This window comes from Lagopus muta, chromosome 5 (genome assembly GCF_023343835.1).
Source record: "Lagopus muta isolate bLagMut1 chromosome 5, bLagMut1 primary, whole genome shotgun sequence".
Taxonomy (NCBI): Eukaryota; Metazoa; Chordata; class Aves; order Galliformes; family Phasianidae; genus Lagopus; species Lagopus muta.
The window spans coordinates 61,596,446-61,614,944 of record NC_064437.1 but is presented as its reverse complement, the minus strand read 5'-3'; the positions used below and the strand labels follow the sequence as shown (position 1 = coordinate 61,614,944).

Here is an 18,499-nt window from a genome sequence, read left to right as displayed (position 1 = left end):
GCAGTTATTCTTAGCTGGCTTTGATATTTCTATCAGCTAAGAGAGCCTAACAATGTTATCGTGCTAACAAATTCCAAAGATTTTACATAAGCCCTTGAGTGCCTTTAAAAAACGCCGTATTGATTACACTGCTTGTGTTTTTTCATAGCTCCTCTGGCTGGTGAAACAACATGCTGAAAGAATAAAAGAAAAAAAGCAGCCTGATGGGTTTCAGTCTCGTGAAGCAAGTGCTCTGTTTGTCGGAGCATCATTTACACAGAGAGGCCAAGAGGCCGGGTTTGAGGTTGGAAAACAGCAGCAAGCATGGGCCAGCAGATTGCTTAAATCCTGCTTGAATGCATCCCACCTACTTCCCTCATTTCAGGTTTATAAACCGGAACAACTAACATTCCTGTTACCTCAGCAAAGTAGGATCCTTGCTTGTAGGGGGTCTGGGTGAGGAGCTGACCGCACACCAGCTGAGGCAGAGGCTTGGAGCCAAGTTCCTTGCACTGGAGCAGAGATTTGGCCCTAAATTTAGTGGCTTTAAGGGCAGGCTGCAGCTTTTGCCTCTTCGCACACAGCTGTCTGGAAGGATACACTGAGGGGGGAGGAAACAAGTGGGCAAGGTTTAAATGGAAGCATCACTGCCAAGTCACAAAGAACAGACCCAAACAGTGCACCAGGGCTGGCCCAGGACAACGTGCCATCCACCGAGGACACCGTGCCCTCTGTGCCATGTGCTACCCAGCATTTCAGGGCAGCACACCCAACGTGCCACCCAGCACCTCAGGACAATGCATCCAATGTGTCACCCACCAAGGACAACACACCCAACTTGCCACCCAGCATCTCAGAACCTGGAGCAATGAACCTTTGATTGGAGCAATTACAATTTCTACATTTCCTGTCATTCAAGGAGAGCGTCCCAAAGGTCAAGCGGACTCTAGTTTAAAAATTAACCTGTAGGATAGTGGTTGAGGTGTGTGCAGAGGAGCAGAGAGCAAACAGACCCACAAGAAACGTCATGTTTTCCATGCACCCCTCTCACCAATCCTCACACATTTTACTGCAATGTTACGTCTTGAGTCTACATACAGGTGTGGTGATATTAAAGCAGGAATCATCCAAAGCCAACTGTATTATCCTTGCTACATCATGACAACAGACAACTGGCTGTCGGAGCCACTCAGATTTGGTAAAACAAAGCCTGCACAAGGCTGCTTACCTCATTCATTCTGGAAATGTAAGTCTCAACACTTTGTATACTTGACCTTCTGCTGTTCAAAAATCTTTTTACCTACTTACATCTTAAGATGTGCAGAGTTCAAGTAAGGAGAAAAAAAAAAGATGGAGGAAAAAAACCATACAGGATGGGAAGCACTGGGGTTCTGTCTCTTCAGACAGCTCCAGTGGAGCCTTTGCTGGGAAGCAGTAGAGCTGTGCAAGCATGCCAAGATGCAGAAAACCTGGAAGGAAGCCACATCCAAGTCACGGAGAATATGCCTATGTCTGTAATTGCTGTTTTCAGAGCTGCCCTCCACAGGGTTCAAAGCTGGAACTAATCCTACTTTGCATATTCTATTAGGAATGGGGACAGGAGGACTCGCTCCATGGCACCCAATTTTGCAAGAAGCCAGAAGATAAGAGTTGAAATACAGAAAATGTGGAAATATGTGGGAGATACAAAAATGATTTTGGGGAAATAGCTTGCTTGGAAGAAGCAGGGTTGAAAAATACATCTGGGGAAAGCTTAAACAGAAAATAAAACGGTAATCCAAAAGTAATTTTTAACTTAATGAAAAAAGAAGACAAAAAAGGAACACCATGAACACAGCTGCCTGTGCAGACGTTGGGCAAAATATCACCGCATCCTTGTTGGATCTGTTCAGCAAATGCCTGCGTTTGATTGAATACGTTTCACTTCTGAAGAAATGTTTGGAACAGGACAGCTCATCTGTCACACATGTCAGTACGTACCTTACAAACGTGTGATAAAGGTTCTCAGTGTTACAGAAGGTTTTCAAAAGAATAACAAGTGTCTGCAGTTTGGCAGAGCCAGAGATTGTTTACTGCTGCAGTTTAGCAGAGGCATGCACTCTAATTAAACCCCAACGCAACAGCAGGGTATCACTGTCCTCCTTTTCCACTGGAAGGTGCTCTGAGTACAACTGGGCACACTGTCAAATCACATTTTATAAATACTTTGCCTTTCCCATTGCCTGAAGTGGCATTCCACGAGGTCAGCACCATCTGCTAGAGTAGGCGGCAAAACTCCCTTTGATTCCTCAGAAAGCCCATTGGGTAAGAGTGAAGTTACCATGATGTTATTCTTCCTTTAGGTGACAATTCCCCACATCACCTACCATAGGCTCCATCCTACCACCTGCATGCAGACAGAAAGCCCACAGAACTCACCGGCCAGCCGAGGGCTGCAGGCACAGCTCTGTGCGTGCACCACTCTCGAGGATGGCAACGACAGCGAGGTGGGAAGAAAACAGAATTCTGATGCAAATAGGCCAGGAAGAAGGGCAGGAGAGAGAGAGAGGAAGGGTCTCACTAACTGCGCGTTTTATTCATGTGTAAATTGTCTGCTGAAGCTATTTTTCCCTTTGTTTTGTGATCTGGAGATGCTGCACAGGTAGGATCATTTTGAAGCTAAAAAAAATAAGGGAAGAAAAGGAAGAAGGATACACCATCACTGTTTTGAGAACAGTTTCCTTTTAGCTCCAAAATCTTGTGTTTCACAGAATCACAGAATCACAAGGTTGGAAACGACCTGCAAGATCATCCAGTCCAACCACCCTCCCATTCCTATCAGTGCCACAAGCCACTAAACCATCTCTCGTAGCTCCTCATCCAGGCGCCTCTTGAACACTGCCAGGGATGGCGACTCCACCACCTCCCTGGGCAGCCATTCCAGTGCCTGAACATCCTCTGAGAGAAAAAGTTTCTCCTAATATCCAACCTAAACCTCCTCTGGTGTAACTTCTTGCCATTTCCTCGGGTCCTACTATTTGCCTGGGAGAAGAGGCCAGACCCTTTTGCACCACAACCTCCCTTCAGGAAGTTGTAGAGTGTTCAGATGCTAACGACACAAAGCATTAGTGCTGATTGATCTGGAAAGCAGTTCTACATTCCTCTTCCCTCATCCAGCAAGGCTGTTAAAATATTTAATGCTATATTTGTTACGCAGACAAAAATGACCAAGTCAGTGTTTACTAAGGAGCTCACATTCCTTTCGTACCTATTGAACTCACCAGTTTTTGATGGCAAGGACAAAGCACACGGACAATCCAAAAGTCTGGACCAACTTTAGAGATCTTATCTGATGCACGCACAGAACACAGAACATTTTTCCAGTCTGCTTCGCTGATGCCAATTGCTGTAATGCACTTTCCACATGAGAATTCTGCTTAGAGAAGTCAGCCAACACAGCAGAACCCTCCGTGGACTGCTGCAGTAAGAAGTGCTGCAAAGAACTCCCTCAGCACTGTTTCCACTTTGCATGTACCAGCTGGCAGAATTACAGAAAGTCATCAGGAAACAGCACACCATCTCTAAACACCTCCAAGATTCTGCTATTGTTTACTGGTTGGATTCATGCTCTGCTCAACATCTGCCATACCCCATACAATGCAAGCAGATGCATGTTAGTGGCACAAAGTATAAAGGCTCTCCGGACACAGGCAGACCTCTTTTCTTTCTCCATGAAGGAATGAAGCAGTACATGAAGCAGACATTAAACAAACAGGTCTTGTTCTCTCCCAAGTACAACTCAGACAAGGAAGGGGAGCAGCAGTAAGGAACCTTCCAAAGGAAAGTGTGGCCAATGCTCCTGTCACAGCCTCTTTCTACAAATCATTTTCCTTTTTGCTGAAGATTTGAAAGGAATGGTGTCATACTATTGCCTCTTATTTGCTCACCATTGCCCCACTGCTTCAGCAGGTGGGGCAAGAACACTTTGGGCTGATCCTCATGAGAGAACACTGCCCAGAGCCACTGCCAGCAGAAGTAATTCCTTTTTCCTACAGGAAGAAATCCTAACGAGGATCAAAGAGTCAGAGCACAGCTCAGCAGCTCAGCACGATTTCAACATGAGGGGTCTTGTAAGGGTGCACCCCTGCAGCTCCATGCTGCACAGAAGCAGTAGAGGTGGGAGAAGCAGACTTAAAGTAATTCAGGATATAACATTTCCTTCTCCTAAATGTGATGCACTTCTTACTATTCTGTTTAATAGAATCATAGAATCATTATGGTTGGAAAAGACCTCTAGGATCCCCAAGTCCAATCCTGACCCATCCCCACATCCCTCAGTGCCACATTTCCACAGCTCTGGAACACCTCCAGGGACAGTGACCCCAACACTCCATGGACAGCTGTGCCACTGCATCACCACTCTGTCAGAGAAGATGTTATTCCTAGTCTTCAAACTGAATTTGTTTTTTTGAGTGGGATGGAAGTGTTCTTTCTCCATGGACTTCTTTCATCAGGCCCAAATCCCTGCATTCAGCTCCTAGCAACACGCTCCTTTTTTGCATGACTACAGTAGTCTACCCCCATCAACGATTAGAGGGCAATAAACAACTGGAAACTCTGAGTCTAAAAGCATTGTGCCTGGAGAGCATGATTTAATTTCAGCTCTTCAAAACCAACTTTGAGCTCAGAGTGAAAGCAAAGCAGTCAGCATACCAAGCTCAGCTGAACCAACGCATTCTGCTTCTCACCTGCATTACTGTAAATAAACATTCCTGTAAGAGCCAAGCCTGATCAGGAGCAGAGCTTCCCCTCTACCTGTGAGTCCCCAGTGCCCAAGCCCCAGGAACTGCAGCATGCCCTGTGTTTCACGTGGCCCCACTCACAGCAGCAGCCCCGGAGCAGCAGCTGCTGCTGGCACCGACCCTCCCCTCCCGCTGCAGGAACAGGTGATGATGCATTCCTGGAGCTTACACAAGTATGAAGCAACCACTCCATGAATTGCCAGCAGCTGTTTCCAGAGCCCCACCCTGCCTGCCACAGGTATTTGTTTAAAGAATGGCACCCGCCCTGGTGGAAGGCACATGCTTAGGCACATGCATGTATCAGCCCTGGAAGGCTCCTGAACCCGGCTGTGCCAGCAAGCAGTTGGGTAACATCAACACTATGGGGCTGGGAAGCCTTCCATCACATAAAGAGAAATGCAAAGAGAGGAAAGAAACCAGAGAGAAATGCCCTGCTCTAATTTCATTGTCACTTTACAGGCAGAGCCTAAAGACAAAGTCGCATAGATCAGACTTCCAGCACTGATGACATTCTTTTACAGCACCTTTTGCTTGTAAACCCAAATCCTATTCAGTCTGCATCCCTGGCTCACAGGAGGAAGCCCTCACTGAGTTTTTTAGAACTGTTTGAGTTGGAAAGGCCCTTTAAAGGCCATCTGGTCCAGCCCCCCTTCAATGCACAGGGACACCCACAGCCCCACCAGCTGCTCATTGCCCATTCCCTCATCCTGGGTGTCCACAGGGATGGGCACCACCACCTCTCTGGGCAAGAAGTGGTAGGTTGGAGGTGGTTGCATTTCCACAGCATTCCACAAGTCCCAACTAAGAATTCATGTCTGAAACAACTCTACATCATTAGAAACCCTGAATAATGCAGTGATCAAAGGCCCTGTCAGTGAAATTCCAGCATACAGCAGGATGAGAGGGCGGCCTGACAGCTAGCTGCGAGTAATTGGGCTGTACTCAGGCTTGTTTTAAGTGCTGCAGGTCTCATGTAACTGGGTCACCAAAACTCAGGCAAAAGCATTCTCTCGTCAGGCTGGGAAGTGCTGTTTGGTGCCTGGCTTCAGGCTATGAGATGTGAGTGCTGGGAAGCACAAACACATCCATGCAGATGAGGGCAGGGAACAGGGGCAGCAGCGGGACAACGGGAAGAGCCCTCCTCAGGCTGCGGGACACCCATCACACCCAGACCGAATGCATGACTGCAGTTTTCTTCTGCTGAGTCCACGTTTAGAGGGATTCAGATGGAATCTCAGAGCTCAGTGAGTGCCCTGCCCACCTGGACAGTGCAAGCCCACCTCTGACATTCATCTATTGAGCACCAGGCACCCGTGTCACGCAGCAATTTAAAATACAATACCTGTCAGTGGGCAGCCCTGCCACAGCCGTGTCTTGAAGCGTGCTGAGGTCGAGCGTCTCAGGCTCCAGGAACGCAAGTGGGGACAGCATCCTTTGGGTGTCCTGCAGCGAGCCTTCATGCCCCAGGCCTGTCCCTCTCAGATGAACATCAGCACAGCCTGCACATGGGGAGCACTCTCCCTGCTCCATCCTGGCTGGGGAGCAGTCTCCCAGCAGCTCTGCCTCCTGCTCCCCAGTACTGCTGCTTAACGCCGAGCCACTTTCAGCAGTGACCAGCATCCTTGCTGTGCCCACCTTGGAGTTGTCCCCAGGTCTTTCAGTGACTGCTTCAGGGACGTCCCCAGGTTTTTTGGTGCCCATCTCAGGAGTGGCTCCAGGTTTTCTGGTGCCTGCCTCTGCTGAGCTCAGCACTGTGTCACTGTTCTCTTGTACATCGCCCTCCATTGCAGCACTGGATCCTAGCTGGGAGTTGGTGTGCATGCAGCCATCCTGGCTGGCTTCATTTTTTAAGTAATCCATTAACTCAAGCACGGCTCCTCTCTCCTCTTGTGGACCTTCTGATGTTCCCATGCATTCCCTGTTTCTTGGATCATCCAGCATCACCTGTGTGTCACTCTGTGCTTCAGCATCATGCATAAAATTGCTCTGGGTGCCTGACTCCTGAATTTCTCCAGGTGACATACTAACATTGCCTGGCAGTTTTTCACAGCTGTAAGACCCTCCTGGGAGAAGGGCTGAAGTTACCACATCAGAGATACTCATGGCAGTGTCCGGATCACTGCACCCATTCTCCTCTTCTCTTGGCTCAGGACCTGGGCACTGCACACTGTGACAGCTCGCACTCTCCTCAGGTGGCTCTGTGCTGCGCTCTGTCATTGAGCTGTCTGTTGGAGCAGCATCTTCCAAGTCCTCTGCTGTCGGGATGCTGGCTGTGCCGGGCTGTTGCTTCTCCTCCAAATGGAATTTCTCTGCTGCTTCCCCATCAGATGCAGCCAGTCCATGCTTCTCCTTTAAGCCCATTAGCGACGCAGGCTCCACACCACCAGCACACAGCCCTGCCTCTCCTTCCATCCCACTGCTCTTTGGATACTCAGCGTTTGCCTTTTGCAGGTTCTCCAGCGTGCATGCAGCATGTGCAGAGCCCTCCAAGCAGGGAACCCTGCCCAGACCAGGCTGCCTGCTTTCTTCTGCTTGCAGTCCTGCCACTGTGTCCTGCTGCAGAGATCCAGGAGCCGTGCACAGAGCTAAAAGCAGCTCTGGTCCTTCTGCCTGCAAGGGGCTCTTGGATACCGTGCCCACCTTGACAGACCCCAAGAAGTTCCCAGTGCCACATGGTTGCACCGTGCCCTCAGTCGCTGGGCTCTGCATGCAGCTTGCATGGCTTCCTGCTGGCAGCTGGGGTAACTCGGAGCTCAGTGTGCTGCAGACCGTTTGCCTGAATATCTGGCTGATGTGCTCCCTGAAGTCCGGCAGGCTGGAGCCCAGCGAGAGGCACGGCACAGCCTCATGCTCCTTTGCAAGGCTCTCCGCAGGCTGCTTGCCAGCACCGCTCTCTGCCCTCCTTCTGTTCTTATTCTCCTTTAAAACCCCTTCCCCTAGCTCTGCATTCCCAGCTTTCTCTAAGATCTCACCGTACTTGTCATCTGCGCAGACACGGGTTGCAATTTCCTCATTACAGCCTCCCTGTTTACCAGCAGATGAAAGGCTCAGCAGCTTCCCTTCCAGAGCAGGGGCTGTGAGCAGAAGCTCTGCCGAGCTGTCATTCTGCTGTTCTTTGAAGTTTACATCACCTTTTGTTTCTTTGGATTTAATTGCAGATAGCTCTTTCTTCAGCTTCTCAGAATTAAACTGTGATAAGTTTCCAGCACTCTGCCCCACATTTAAAGACTGTGTGCCTCCATCCCCTTGAACTCCCTGCTCTCGAACCCCTCCTCCATCTCCACCCAAGCCCCCTGCAGAGCTGTTTTCTGCCTTTGCTGCTTTCCCTGTGCCTACTCCAGGTGATTGCAAGGACACCTGAAGATCTGAAGCAATCTGCCCACAAGTATTACTTTGTGTGTTCTGGAACTCTATTGCTTCCAACTTATTTAATGATTCCCCTTCAGTACCACTGTCTGCATTGCTTCCAGCTTGCTGGGTGAGGTGATGGAATGCAGAGGTCAGTGCAGAGGGGGCTGTAAAATTGGCTTGACACAAACCAGGCTCCCCCGATGCCTGTTGCATGCAGCTGGATTTATGGGACTTATCAGCAGGAATCACCTCACCATGTGCCTGGGGCAGTGAAGGACACCCTTTTGCCCCCAAACCTCTGGCACTTTCCACCTTGCTCATTTCTTCAACACCAGCATCATCCTCCACACTCACCTCTGTAATCCCACCCCTTTGGGGGAGGTCCCCAGCAGCACTCACACCCTCCATCTCTTCTGAGCTCTTTGCCAACCACGTTTCCCCTTGAATTCCTGTGCTGGCCATTTGAGGATCACTTCTCCCAGCACTATCAGAAGTAGAAGCTATTTCAGGATTACTGGGCAAAGCCTGCAGTACGTTAGTGGCACTTGCTGAATTCTGCATTCCTGGAAGAGCATCTACAGCAGCAGAGTGGTTCTCCCCAGCACTGCCTTTCATCCTGCAGACGCCGACTGGCCCTTCATTCTTGTCAGATTCTTTAGAAATCGTATCACTCTGACATGCTTCCTCATGCTGACTAGCTGAGATCAAAGAATTATTGTCCTGCTTGGGCTTGTTGGAGTTCTGCTTACTGCAGCAGCTTTCTTCTGCCCCGAGATCAGTTTTGTTTTGCTCAGTGCAATTTTGCAGATTAAGCACGGTCACACCAGAAGTGCTTTGCAGGTGTTTGCTGCTGCACGCACCCTCCAACATCTCAGCACTGCTCTTATCCTCCTCCCCTCCTCCTGCTGTGCTGGAGCCACAGTGGAATGCTGCAGGACCCAACAGAGCTCCTTTATTCATGTGTGGAGGCATTTCTGATGCATTGCTGGGATCCATCAGTTCTGAAAGCTGCTCAAGGTTTAGAGGCCCATCTTTGTGCTCCTGGTCATCCACTCTCGGGGTAGTCATCAGTGCACTTTGATGTACCTGGTGTTCAAGTTCCGTGTTTGAAGTCAGCAATTTCTCTATCTGTTCCACTTGGGGAAGAGCAGCCAGAACATCTGCATTTGCTTGCGGGTCTCCAGGACTGCCCTGCAGGGTCTCTGAAGGGCTGCGCTCATCATGCTCAGATCGGTCTTCCAAACCGCACTCCAAAGAGCTCTGCTTGTCACTCTGAGAAGGGTGCTTGCTCCCCTCACTGCTGTCACTCTCTCCTTCCATGCGAGCCAGACAGGGAACAGGCTCTGCTGTACCAACTTCAGCTGGCAAAGTTTCTGCAATGGCCATTTGTGCATTGCAGTGACTTTCCGCAGCCATTTGCTCCTGCCAAGCTGGCGTCAGCACAGCATCTTGGCACTCGGTGCCTGGTGCCAGCTCTGTGCTCCCCTCAGAGCCATGCTGCATCTCTCCACACTCCTCACCATGCCCAGCAGCAGCCACTTGCTCCTCAGTGTATCCCACAGCACTGCCTCCCATCTCTGCCATCTCATTTAAGCCTTGAAGTTCAGGGTTTGATATGGATTTTTCCATGCTTTCTCCAGCCTCGTTGCTGCTCTCCAGCTCTCCTTGACTGCCTGTTTGGCAGTCAATCCCTAACATAGCTTCTCCAGCAAGAGCCTTTTCCCAGGCTTCACCCTGCCCACTCAGCATAATGCCATTGTTCTCAGGGTGGAGGAGCAGTGAACTGTGTGCACCAGCTGAACAAACCTCCTCAGCCCCATGACCTCCTGGCTGCCCTGGAGTTGTGTCCTTAGCATGGCAGCAAGCAGAGCCCAGCAGGCACTGTGCCCTCGGGCACAGCACAGAGCTGCCCCTGCTCTCCAAGGCACTTGGGGTGGCTGCTTTCCCTCCACCCAGCTGCTGTTCAGCTCTATAGCCAAGGGACTGTGAGTGGTCTTCATGGGATTCCAATTCACCCCCTGCATTTAGGAGCTTTCCCACAGCTCCTTCCTTCAGCTCACCTGCTGGAGCCTTGGTACAAGGACCAGGTGCTTCAGGGCTTTGTCCCAGGTGGATTTCTTTTGCATCCTCGTTGCGGATGCCAAGGGAGCTCAGCAGTTGTCTTTCTGCCACATCTGACCCCGCAGGTAACCCACTGTCTGCTCGTGCCTCCTCTGCTTGTGTTCTGTTTTGCTCTCCTGTGAGGTTCACTGATTCAGATCCCTTTTGATTAAGTTCTGTAGATCTGCTCAGAGAACCACTTAACGCATATTCTTCCAGCAGTAATCTGTTATCTACGAGGGAATTGTCCTCAGTGGGACTGGTAACACTCTCTGTTTCAGAAAGCACAGACCTCTCTCCAGACACATCAGCTTTTCTGATTTCATTGCTACTGGCTTCATCTTTTTGGCTTTCAGTTGTGACAGCTGAGTTTTGCTCTTCCCCTTGTTTAAATGACAAAGGCTCGGCACTAACAAGCTCATCCTCCTTTGGAAGCTCTCTTTGAGAAACGGGATCATCTTTCTCAGAGGCCGTTCCCACCGCTTCACTTCTCATTGGATCTTGGTAGTTGTTCGCAGGCATACATTCCCTGAAAGGTTCTTGCAGCTTTGGTACTGGGAGAAGATCTGGGGAGTCAAAAGGCAGCTCTGGCACTACTGAAGGGCAGGCTGCTGGTGATGCTCTTTGTCTTTGGGTTGGGGTTACCTCATTCCCTGTCACTGTAGCCCCCACCTGCAGGCTGTAGACCTCCCTGGTCTCAGATCTCTCTATGGAACTCTCAGCATTTACAACTGCTCCTGTTGCTGGGTAATTTGAGATTAAGGTTTCCTTTCTCATTAGCAGACCCTCTTCACCATCTGTGTTTAGTCTACCTTGCTGCACTACAGCTTGTGCCTGACCTACTTCCCAAAATCCCAGCTCCTGTTCAGCCTTCTGGGCAGGAAAATAATCCCCTGCTCCTGCACCCTGGGAGGACATGCTGACCTGCAGCTGCCCCCTGCCCCCCAGCTGCTCACTCTGCCACAGGGTCCTCAGCTCCCTCAAATGTGCCTCTGTAGGCTCTGCAGGAGAGCTGGGCTTCCCAGGATCATTCCCACCAGTTCTCAGAGCAGCAGGTGCATCAGGGTCACATTCGGGGCCTCTGTCTTCAGAAACATCGTTTGCTGTTCCCTCCTCTTTGTCATTCATTATTTCATTGCAGTTTGAGGTTGGCAATACGTCACTGCTGCTTGCAAGGCCTGCTGTGACATCTTCCAAACAGCCCTCTGCAGGCACTGGGATAGGCAGACATCTCTCCCTTGCTTCTGCAGCTTGTTGTAAGGCATCAGAGCCTGTATCTCTTCCATCTCCTTGTATGATACTGCACTGTCCTGTCCCCTTGGAAGGCAACGTGCTTGAGTTTGGGTCGGGTACATCTTCAGTGCTGGAGCTACTGAAGCCTTCATCACTGATGCTGCCAACAGTGGAAACATTTGTTTCACATCAATAAAAAGAAGCAAAGAACGAAAACAATTCATGCCATTGAGGTTTCAAAGCCATGCAGGACATGCATTGAGGAGCTGGCAATCCGCTTACAGGGACACAGACCAGGCACGCATTGCAGTGGCTCATTACACCAGTACATGACCTCAGTCCTTGTCTACCAGCTATCATGCCTGTGACATGCACTTTAACCATTCTCATAAATTCCAGGCAGGTGCTCCCCTTAACAGGCTGAAGGAACAACAGAAGTACCAAAGGAAGCAACAGTATCACTTACAAGCAGTAAGGAAAAAGTCTTTCTAGAGGGCTACTTCACATGAAGCTAAAGGTTATGCAGCCCACAGGGACTGCTGTAATTGTATTGAGTAATAGAAGACGAAGGCCTATCTGCCCTGTTTTCTCCCACTGGCCAGCAGAGCTGCTTGTCACCAGTGAGGCAAGAAGTCCCAGCCTGCAGAGCCATGCAGCCTGTGTGGTCACCTCATGGCATTCTGTATACCCAAGCTATAGCTGTTCAACTACAGATGAGAGTAAAAATGGGAATAGAAATGATGTGGATGCCAAATGGGTTTATGGAGTTGGGTTCAGGATGAAAAAAAGTGGGAGCCAGTTGCCATTTCAGTTCCTTGTTCACTCTGCAGCTTTGTTTTCTTACTAACTTGCCAGGATCCTCCAATCCAGAAGCTCTGCTCCTAGAGGAGAAGCTCTCCGATATCCAGGAGGCTGAGTGCTGGGGAAGGAAGGAAGCACCACCTACAGCAACAGCTCCTCCTTATGGCTTATCTGTGGTTCTTTATCTACTAGTAACTCCACCTGCCAGCTGAGTTAGGAAAGCATGGTAATAAGTGCAGGATCAAAACACTGTTAATGTCCATCCTGCAGATCACACATCATGATGCATTTGTGTTTTGCAGATTTCAGATGACCAAAGTTTCTCAAAGGCCTTTCCTCTTTGTCATGTCAGACTTGTATTTACAGCTAGCAGACATGAAATACTTCTGAACAAGTCTTGTCACATCCATGAATTTCCTACTGCAACTTCTTCAACAGCAGCAAGCTGACAACTTCTGGATTCAAAGGGAGAAAACAATTCTCACTCAAGGCCCTATCACTGAATACAAGGGTTTTAGATCCCAGTCGTAATAAAGGGCTTCTGGATTGACCTGTCTGGATGTCTTCACTGATGTTTCTCCTCCTGTCATAGGTAACAGAGAACCATAAAGGGAAGACATGCTACTACTAGCCCATTTTCTGTAATCTTGCTTTGCTAGTTGCAGGGACTCCAATGATCATCCAAACACTGCTGGGAATGACTTGAGCACAACTTATCCTACATGAGGGCAGAAGGATGGAATAGATGGCCTCAAAGGTCACACCTCACCCCATTACTTTCCATTGTTTCTAAAAAGAATAAACACTACAGGGAAATGACTCCAAATGCTGAAGATAATTCCCTCCTTAGGGAAACTCAATCTAAATGAAAATATATTAACAATAATTACCTGCAGAGAGTCTGTATTTTCAGACAGCTCAGTATGAACAGCATCAAGCTATGACTAAACTTGTTATTTTCTTTTTAAATACAGGAAAAATGTGTTTTCTCTTGTGGTTTCTCAATCTCTCCTGTTGGCAGTCTGAATGGAAAAACTGCTTTAAAAAATAGTTTAAAACATTCAAACAAGAAAGCATCAAAGAATGTTGGAGCTCCTCATAGTTTGGTCAGAGCTCAGGGCAGAAGAAGCCTTTTTGCAAGGAATAATTAATGCTTGTAATAACTGCTGCATGTAATTGATATGTAAGAAATAAAATACACCTAGGCCTTCGTATGGCTGCATTGTATATTTAATGTGAAATATCCAAATGCCTCACTGCACTCAAGAGACATCCAACAGAACCTTACATGGCTTAGAAGTTAAACACACATCAATGGATTTACATGTTTAGTAATGCTACCCTTCCAGTTATAACAACAAACTAGAGTAAGTTAAATCTTCGTACAGCCCAGGTGTTTGTCTTACCTAACTTGCTGACAAGCTGCCTATTTGGAAGCATATAGTAAATTTAGCAGTTGATACCTGCAGTTTATTTTCTTCCACCTTCAGAATGCATTTTGTCTGGTTAGAGTAGTCCTGGACCAACACAAGAGCACTGCTAATTATTGGGATGTTTATTGGGACAGGGCTGGCTGGATTCTCTTTGGGATGTGTACCCTAAAGGATGCTGAGAAATTCATAACTCCCATAAATACATCAGGACAGGGAGATGTGCCCCAGTCGAGCAGCCATCATCACAAAGCCCATTGCATTCTTCTGCCTTCCACAGCAAAGGTGAGGGGACAGGATAAGAAGGCAGCAGCTCCCTGTTCTGTGTGGGGGGAAGTGAGGAGCTCCCAGAGGTTAAACCTTCCCCAAAAAGATGATCTAACAACTTAAGATCACGGATAAGAGAAGATTTTCTTTCCCTCTTTCTTTGTTTTCCTTCCAAAATATATTGCAAACATTAAAAGGACATTCTGCCTGCCTAGCCCAGCCCAGTTTGTGAAGGAAAAGCACCACATGCTGAAGCCCACAAAGCCCAGAGGTCACACACAGTTGCCATCCATAACTGATGTGACTCACGGCCCAAATGGCTGCATTCCCAGGATCACAGCAACCCAAAATCTGAGCATGAAGGGGATGGGCACACAGCACCCTGTGGCCATGGCACAGGTCTGGCTGCTTCTCAGGCGTTCCTGTTCTGTTTCTCCCGAGACACCAGAGATGAAGGTTTGCATCTCCAGTTCACACACACAGACACAAAGTGCTGGGGGATTTCACTTAGAGAATCTTGAAAATGAATGAGGAGCACAGAAATCATTCCCACATTCCCTTATAAAAAATACTGAAATAAGAAATTAAGTCAGTGCTTTAAAGGCAGAGCAAGACACGTTGTGAACTTTTCACTGTAAACAAGCACATGAGAAAGCCATCATCCCCAAAGAGCTGCTAACACAGCCAGATTCCCCCACCCTCTCTGTGTATCTAAGATTTCAGGAAAAAGTGAAGCAGGAAAATGATCTATAATCCTCCTGGGAACCGTCCCCTCTCCTCCCCTCGCCCCCAGTCACTTTTCACCTCCCCATCCCATGTGCAGAACGAAAGACAGGCCCTGCAGTTCTTAGGATATGACCAAATTAGACTGTTCTAACATGAAGAAAGGGGATCACGGCCAGGCCTCAGCCCCATCCCTGCCTCAAAGCCAGCAGGATGTGGACAGCCACGGCTCGGCGCCCCACGAGTCCCCTGGGATGTGTGCACAGCAATGGGGCTGGGAATGCAGCCAGTCCATCCACGGAGATTGCTCATCCCCTGCACTGCTGCTGGGTGTGTGCCTGCTCAATTGCAGGAAGCAGTGCTTCTCCTGGGCTGTCCAGTTTGGGATTCTCTGGACACGTGCACCAGCAGTGAGGCACGGCGACATCTCCAGCTCAAAGCCTGGGGCTTGCTAACAGTGCTAGAGAACTTCTATGAAATAAGCATCTCACTAACAGATTCACTGCTGATGATGCTGTTTTTCAACCTGCAGCACTAGTGACTAGAAATTAAAGATACAGACCTAAAGTGTTTTAGGTAGAGTCACAGACATTCACATTGCATATTAGGAAATACATACCCTAAGAAACAGCAGTGGTGCAGTGGCACAGCTGCCCAGGAAGGGGGGAAGGGGAGGGTCACCATCTCCAGGGTGTGTTCCAGAACCATGGGGATGTGGCACCAAGGGACATGAGGGCAGTGGGCATGGTGAGATGGGCTGGGGTTGGCCTTGGGAATCTAAGAGGGCTTTTCTAGCCTGAACAGTGCTGTGATTTTCAATTCTAAAACATGAGGGTTTAAGGCTGGCTGGAAACATTCTGAGAACTTGTGGAGGATGGAAGGAAGACACCCAGAAGACTGGAAAAAAGCACACAGCCGTTTCCTGCCAGCAGATCTTCCATCAGAGCACAATAGGTCAGAGGATCCTATCAGTTCAGCTCCGGGTGGAAAAGACGCATTCAGAGCAGCACTGGGGAGTGAAAGCTGAAACATACGGCCTGGAATCTGAAACTTCAAAGCTGCTTCCGCTCATTGTCTTCATTTCTGTTGTGGCAGCCCAGATCTCAGCAGCTACCCAGATCCAGGCGTGTGCCAGCAGCTTCAGGAGCACAGCTAAATAGAAAGCGACCGCCTGAGCTCCTGCCCAGTAAATGCTTCCCGAAACAACAGTCCCACAGATCTCTTCAGAATGACTCAGTGACTCACCCACAACGCTCATCTCACAGGAATGGATTTTGGATGTTGATGGATAAAGCTGATCTAGCCAGCTAGAAGTATTCAGATTTTGAAAGGATTCCCTAAAGGAATTTAGCTATGCCATTCTGTGAGCAATGCTCTTTTAGAGTGCAAATGAATCACAATAGTATAAAATACCTATTTTTATGTATTTATTTATAGAAGTAGACAGACCCACAGCCTGTGTCTTATTCTGTCCATCCCAACACCAGTTCTGACCACGCTGGGGAGTAACAGCACAGCCTCGTGCTAATGCACTGCACTCAGCCCATTGCTTTCAAACAGCAGCACTGTATGAGCACTCTCTCCTCCAAATAACAGTCCTTCAAAGCTGCTGACACTAACGTAAACCATCCCAGCTTTCGCTCCATGTTTGTTAGTTGTCCATTCATGCTCTCTACTCTCAAGCCTTAAAGCTGGAGTCTGAGCTCGTGCCTCCAGTGAAACCCACAGAGAAGGCTCTGCCTCATTTCCTTGCAGAGAAAATTTGGGCTTTCAGTCAGACTAACAACCCATTATCTCTGCCATCACAGGAGGAGGAAGAAGAGATATCTTATAGGCAAGAAAATAAATACTTTTAAAACCTGCTGCTGTGAGAGTCCCCGTAACACCATAATGTGATGGAAAGTAGAGTGATAACAGTGGGGGTGGCAAAGTCCTAGGCTGCAGCAAATGAGTGCAAGGCCAAATGCAGCAGCCACAGATGCAGAGATAAAGGAAAGAAGCTGTTCACCTTCAGAAGGCCTCAAGTAGGCAGGGATCTCCAGCAAGATATTGTTGCCTCCACAGCCAACCCTTAAATGAGGTCTGGGGAGGGGTGGATCCTGGCCCCAGCTCTTCCAGTCACTCAGCAGCACTGCATGCACCTGAGCTCCCCTGGGTTGGCCCTGCCTTCCACCAGGTGCTCCATCACTGCTTCAGGCTGTGACTTTGTGTTTCTGTTACAGTCCCATACATGGAAGTCAGATACTAAAGCATCAGTATGAAGATTACAGGCACTTCATCTGAATCAATTCTACTCTCTCCCAGTGCCATCACAGCAAGGCCAAGATCAGCAAAACAAACCAAGGAACAAAACTCACTGCTCAGTTTTGCAACACATTCATGGCTATCTGCATTCTCAGAGGAGACTTCCCTACCAGGACAGACCATTCCCTGTTGTATTGAAGCCCACAGTGAGCTCTCCAGCCAAGACCTCACACTCCATATCTCATTTGGCATGACTGAACTCCTTATATCTCAACAACCAAATAGGGGAGCAGGAACATGAAGTAACAAAGACCGTCATACTTCTTGATGTGTTCTGGTGACATCCACTTGAAAGAGATGCAGCTAGTCATTCTGCAGTGAAATCTCCAATCCAAACAGAAGCTTGGGAAAACCCTTAAAGAAGTGCCCACAACATAACAGCCCTGCCCATCTACCAGCAGATTACAGCTCTCTGTTCTAAAATGCATTTATCGTTCTATCCCGAGGGGCACCGATGATTAGGAAAGCATTCAGCCCCATGTTAAGATCAAGCCAATATTAGACAAGGGCTCCACTACAGCAGATGAGAAGCTTAGAAGCATGAGGAAACCCAAGTGCTGACGTATTAATGATTCAAAGAAAGTTCACCCTTGGGGTTATTTAATTGGAGCCAAATCACATTGCCTTTTGCCATCCCTATTCACTCTGAAGGTTACATTAGCTCTGAAAGTGAATCTGTTGCTTTCATCAGGTGAAGGAAGACATTTAGAAAAGATACTAAGAAATATCAGCTGGGTTAATACTTTTGAGCTACACAGAGCTGAGCGTGGCATTTTGCAGTTGTTTACAGTTACGCCTTACTTCACAGCAATATGACTGTGCAAGAGACTTGTTAACATTCCTCTGTCTCAGGTAAGAGTTTATCAGCATGAATAACAGGCGTAGAATGTTCAGGCCAATGGTTTCTCCAACAACCAGAGCCTTGTTTACAGCTATGCAGCAAGGTGAGAATGTCACTTTGGTAAGCAGCAAGCAGTCTTGCTCTGGTCAGATAGACCATCATCACCACCATCCATCAGGATGATAGATTTTGAATAGCAGAAAAAAAAGAGCAGACAAGCCCCAGCTATCAGCAGGGTTTTGGTTATATTAACAGGAAGAAGCTTTATTTCTTACCTTGCTGGCCCTGCAGTCAGAGGAGATTCACTCCCATCTGGTTGCACAGCAGCAGGAAGATGATCTGAGACATGCTGACCTCCAGCTCTTGCCACACTGTTTTCCTGGGGGCTCCTCTTTGTGCTGTGCTCATCACCTGGTGGTTGGCTTAATTCTGAGTCCTGTAGAGCACTCTGGAATGAAACAGGACAATTCAGATCAGTACTGCTCTTTCGGAGCACAGGAAATCCTGGAGGATCTGGTGGAGTTTTGCCATGCCTTCTGACAGACAGCTTCTGTGGCACATGCTGTTGCTTTGATGGAAGTTGCAGGTTCCAAAGCCAAGCTTTTTTATTTTCATTTTTTTCTAATGGCAGAAATAAGGAAGGAAGTGGTTAAGCCAAAATTAAACATAAGGGACAGAATGGGGAGAGA

The 18,499-nt window shown here is 48.3% G+C and overlaps 1 protein-coding gene across 8 annotated transcripts in view; it reads right to left on the bottom strand.

Annotated features, from left to right (window-relative positions):
• The window catches only part of TACC2 (transforming acidic coiled-coil containing protein 2), a 115,403-nt gene that overhangs the window by 73,243 nt on the left and 23,661 nt on the right, over positions 1-18,499 (bottom strand). For all 8 annotated transcript variants that reach the window (XM_048945089.1, XM_048945088.1, XM_048945091.1 and 5 more), the window contains 2 exons: positions 18,086-18,258; positions 6,103-11,604 (listed from right to left, as the gene is read on the bottom strand). In XM_048945089.1, coding sequence (XP_048801046.1) covers positions 6,103-11,604; positions 18,086-18,258 — 5,675 coding nt within the window. The remainder of the gene's footprint in view (positions 1-6,102; positions 11,605-18,085; positions 18,259-18,499) is intronic.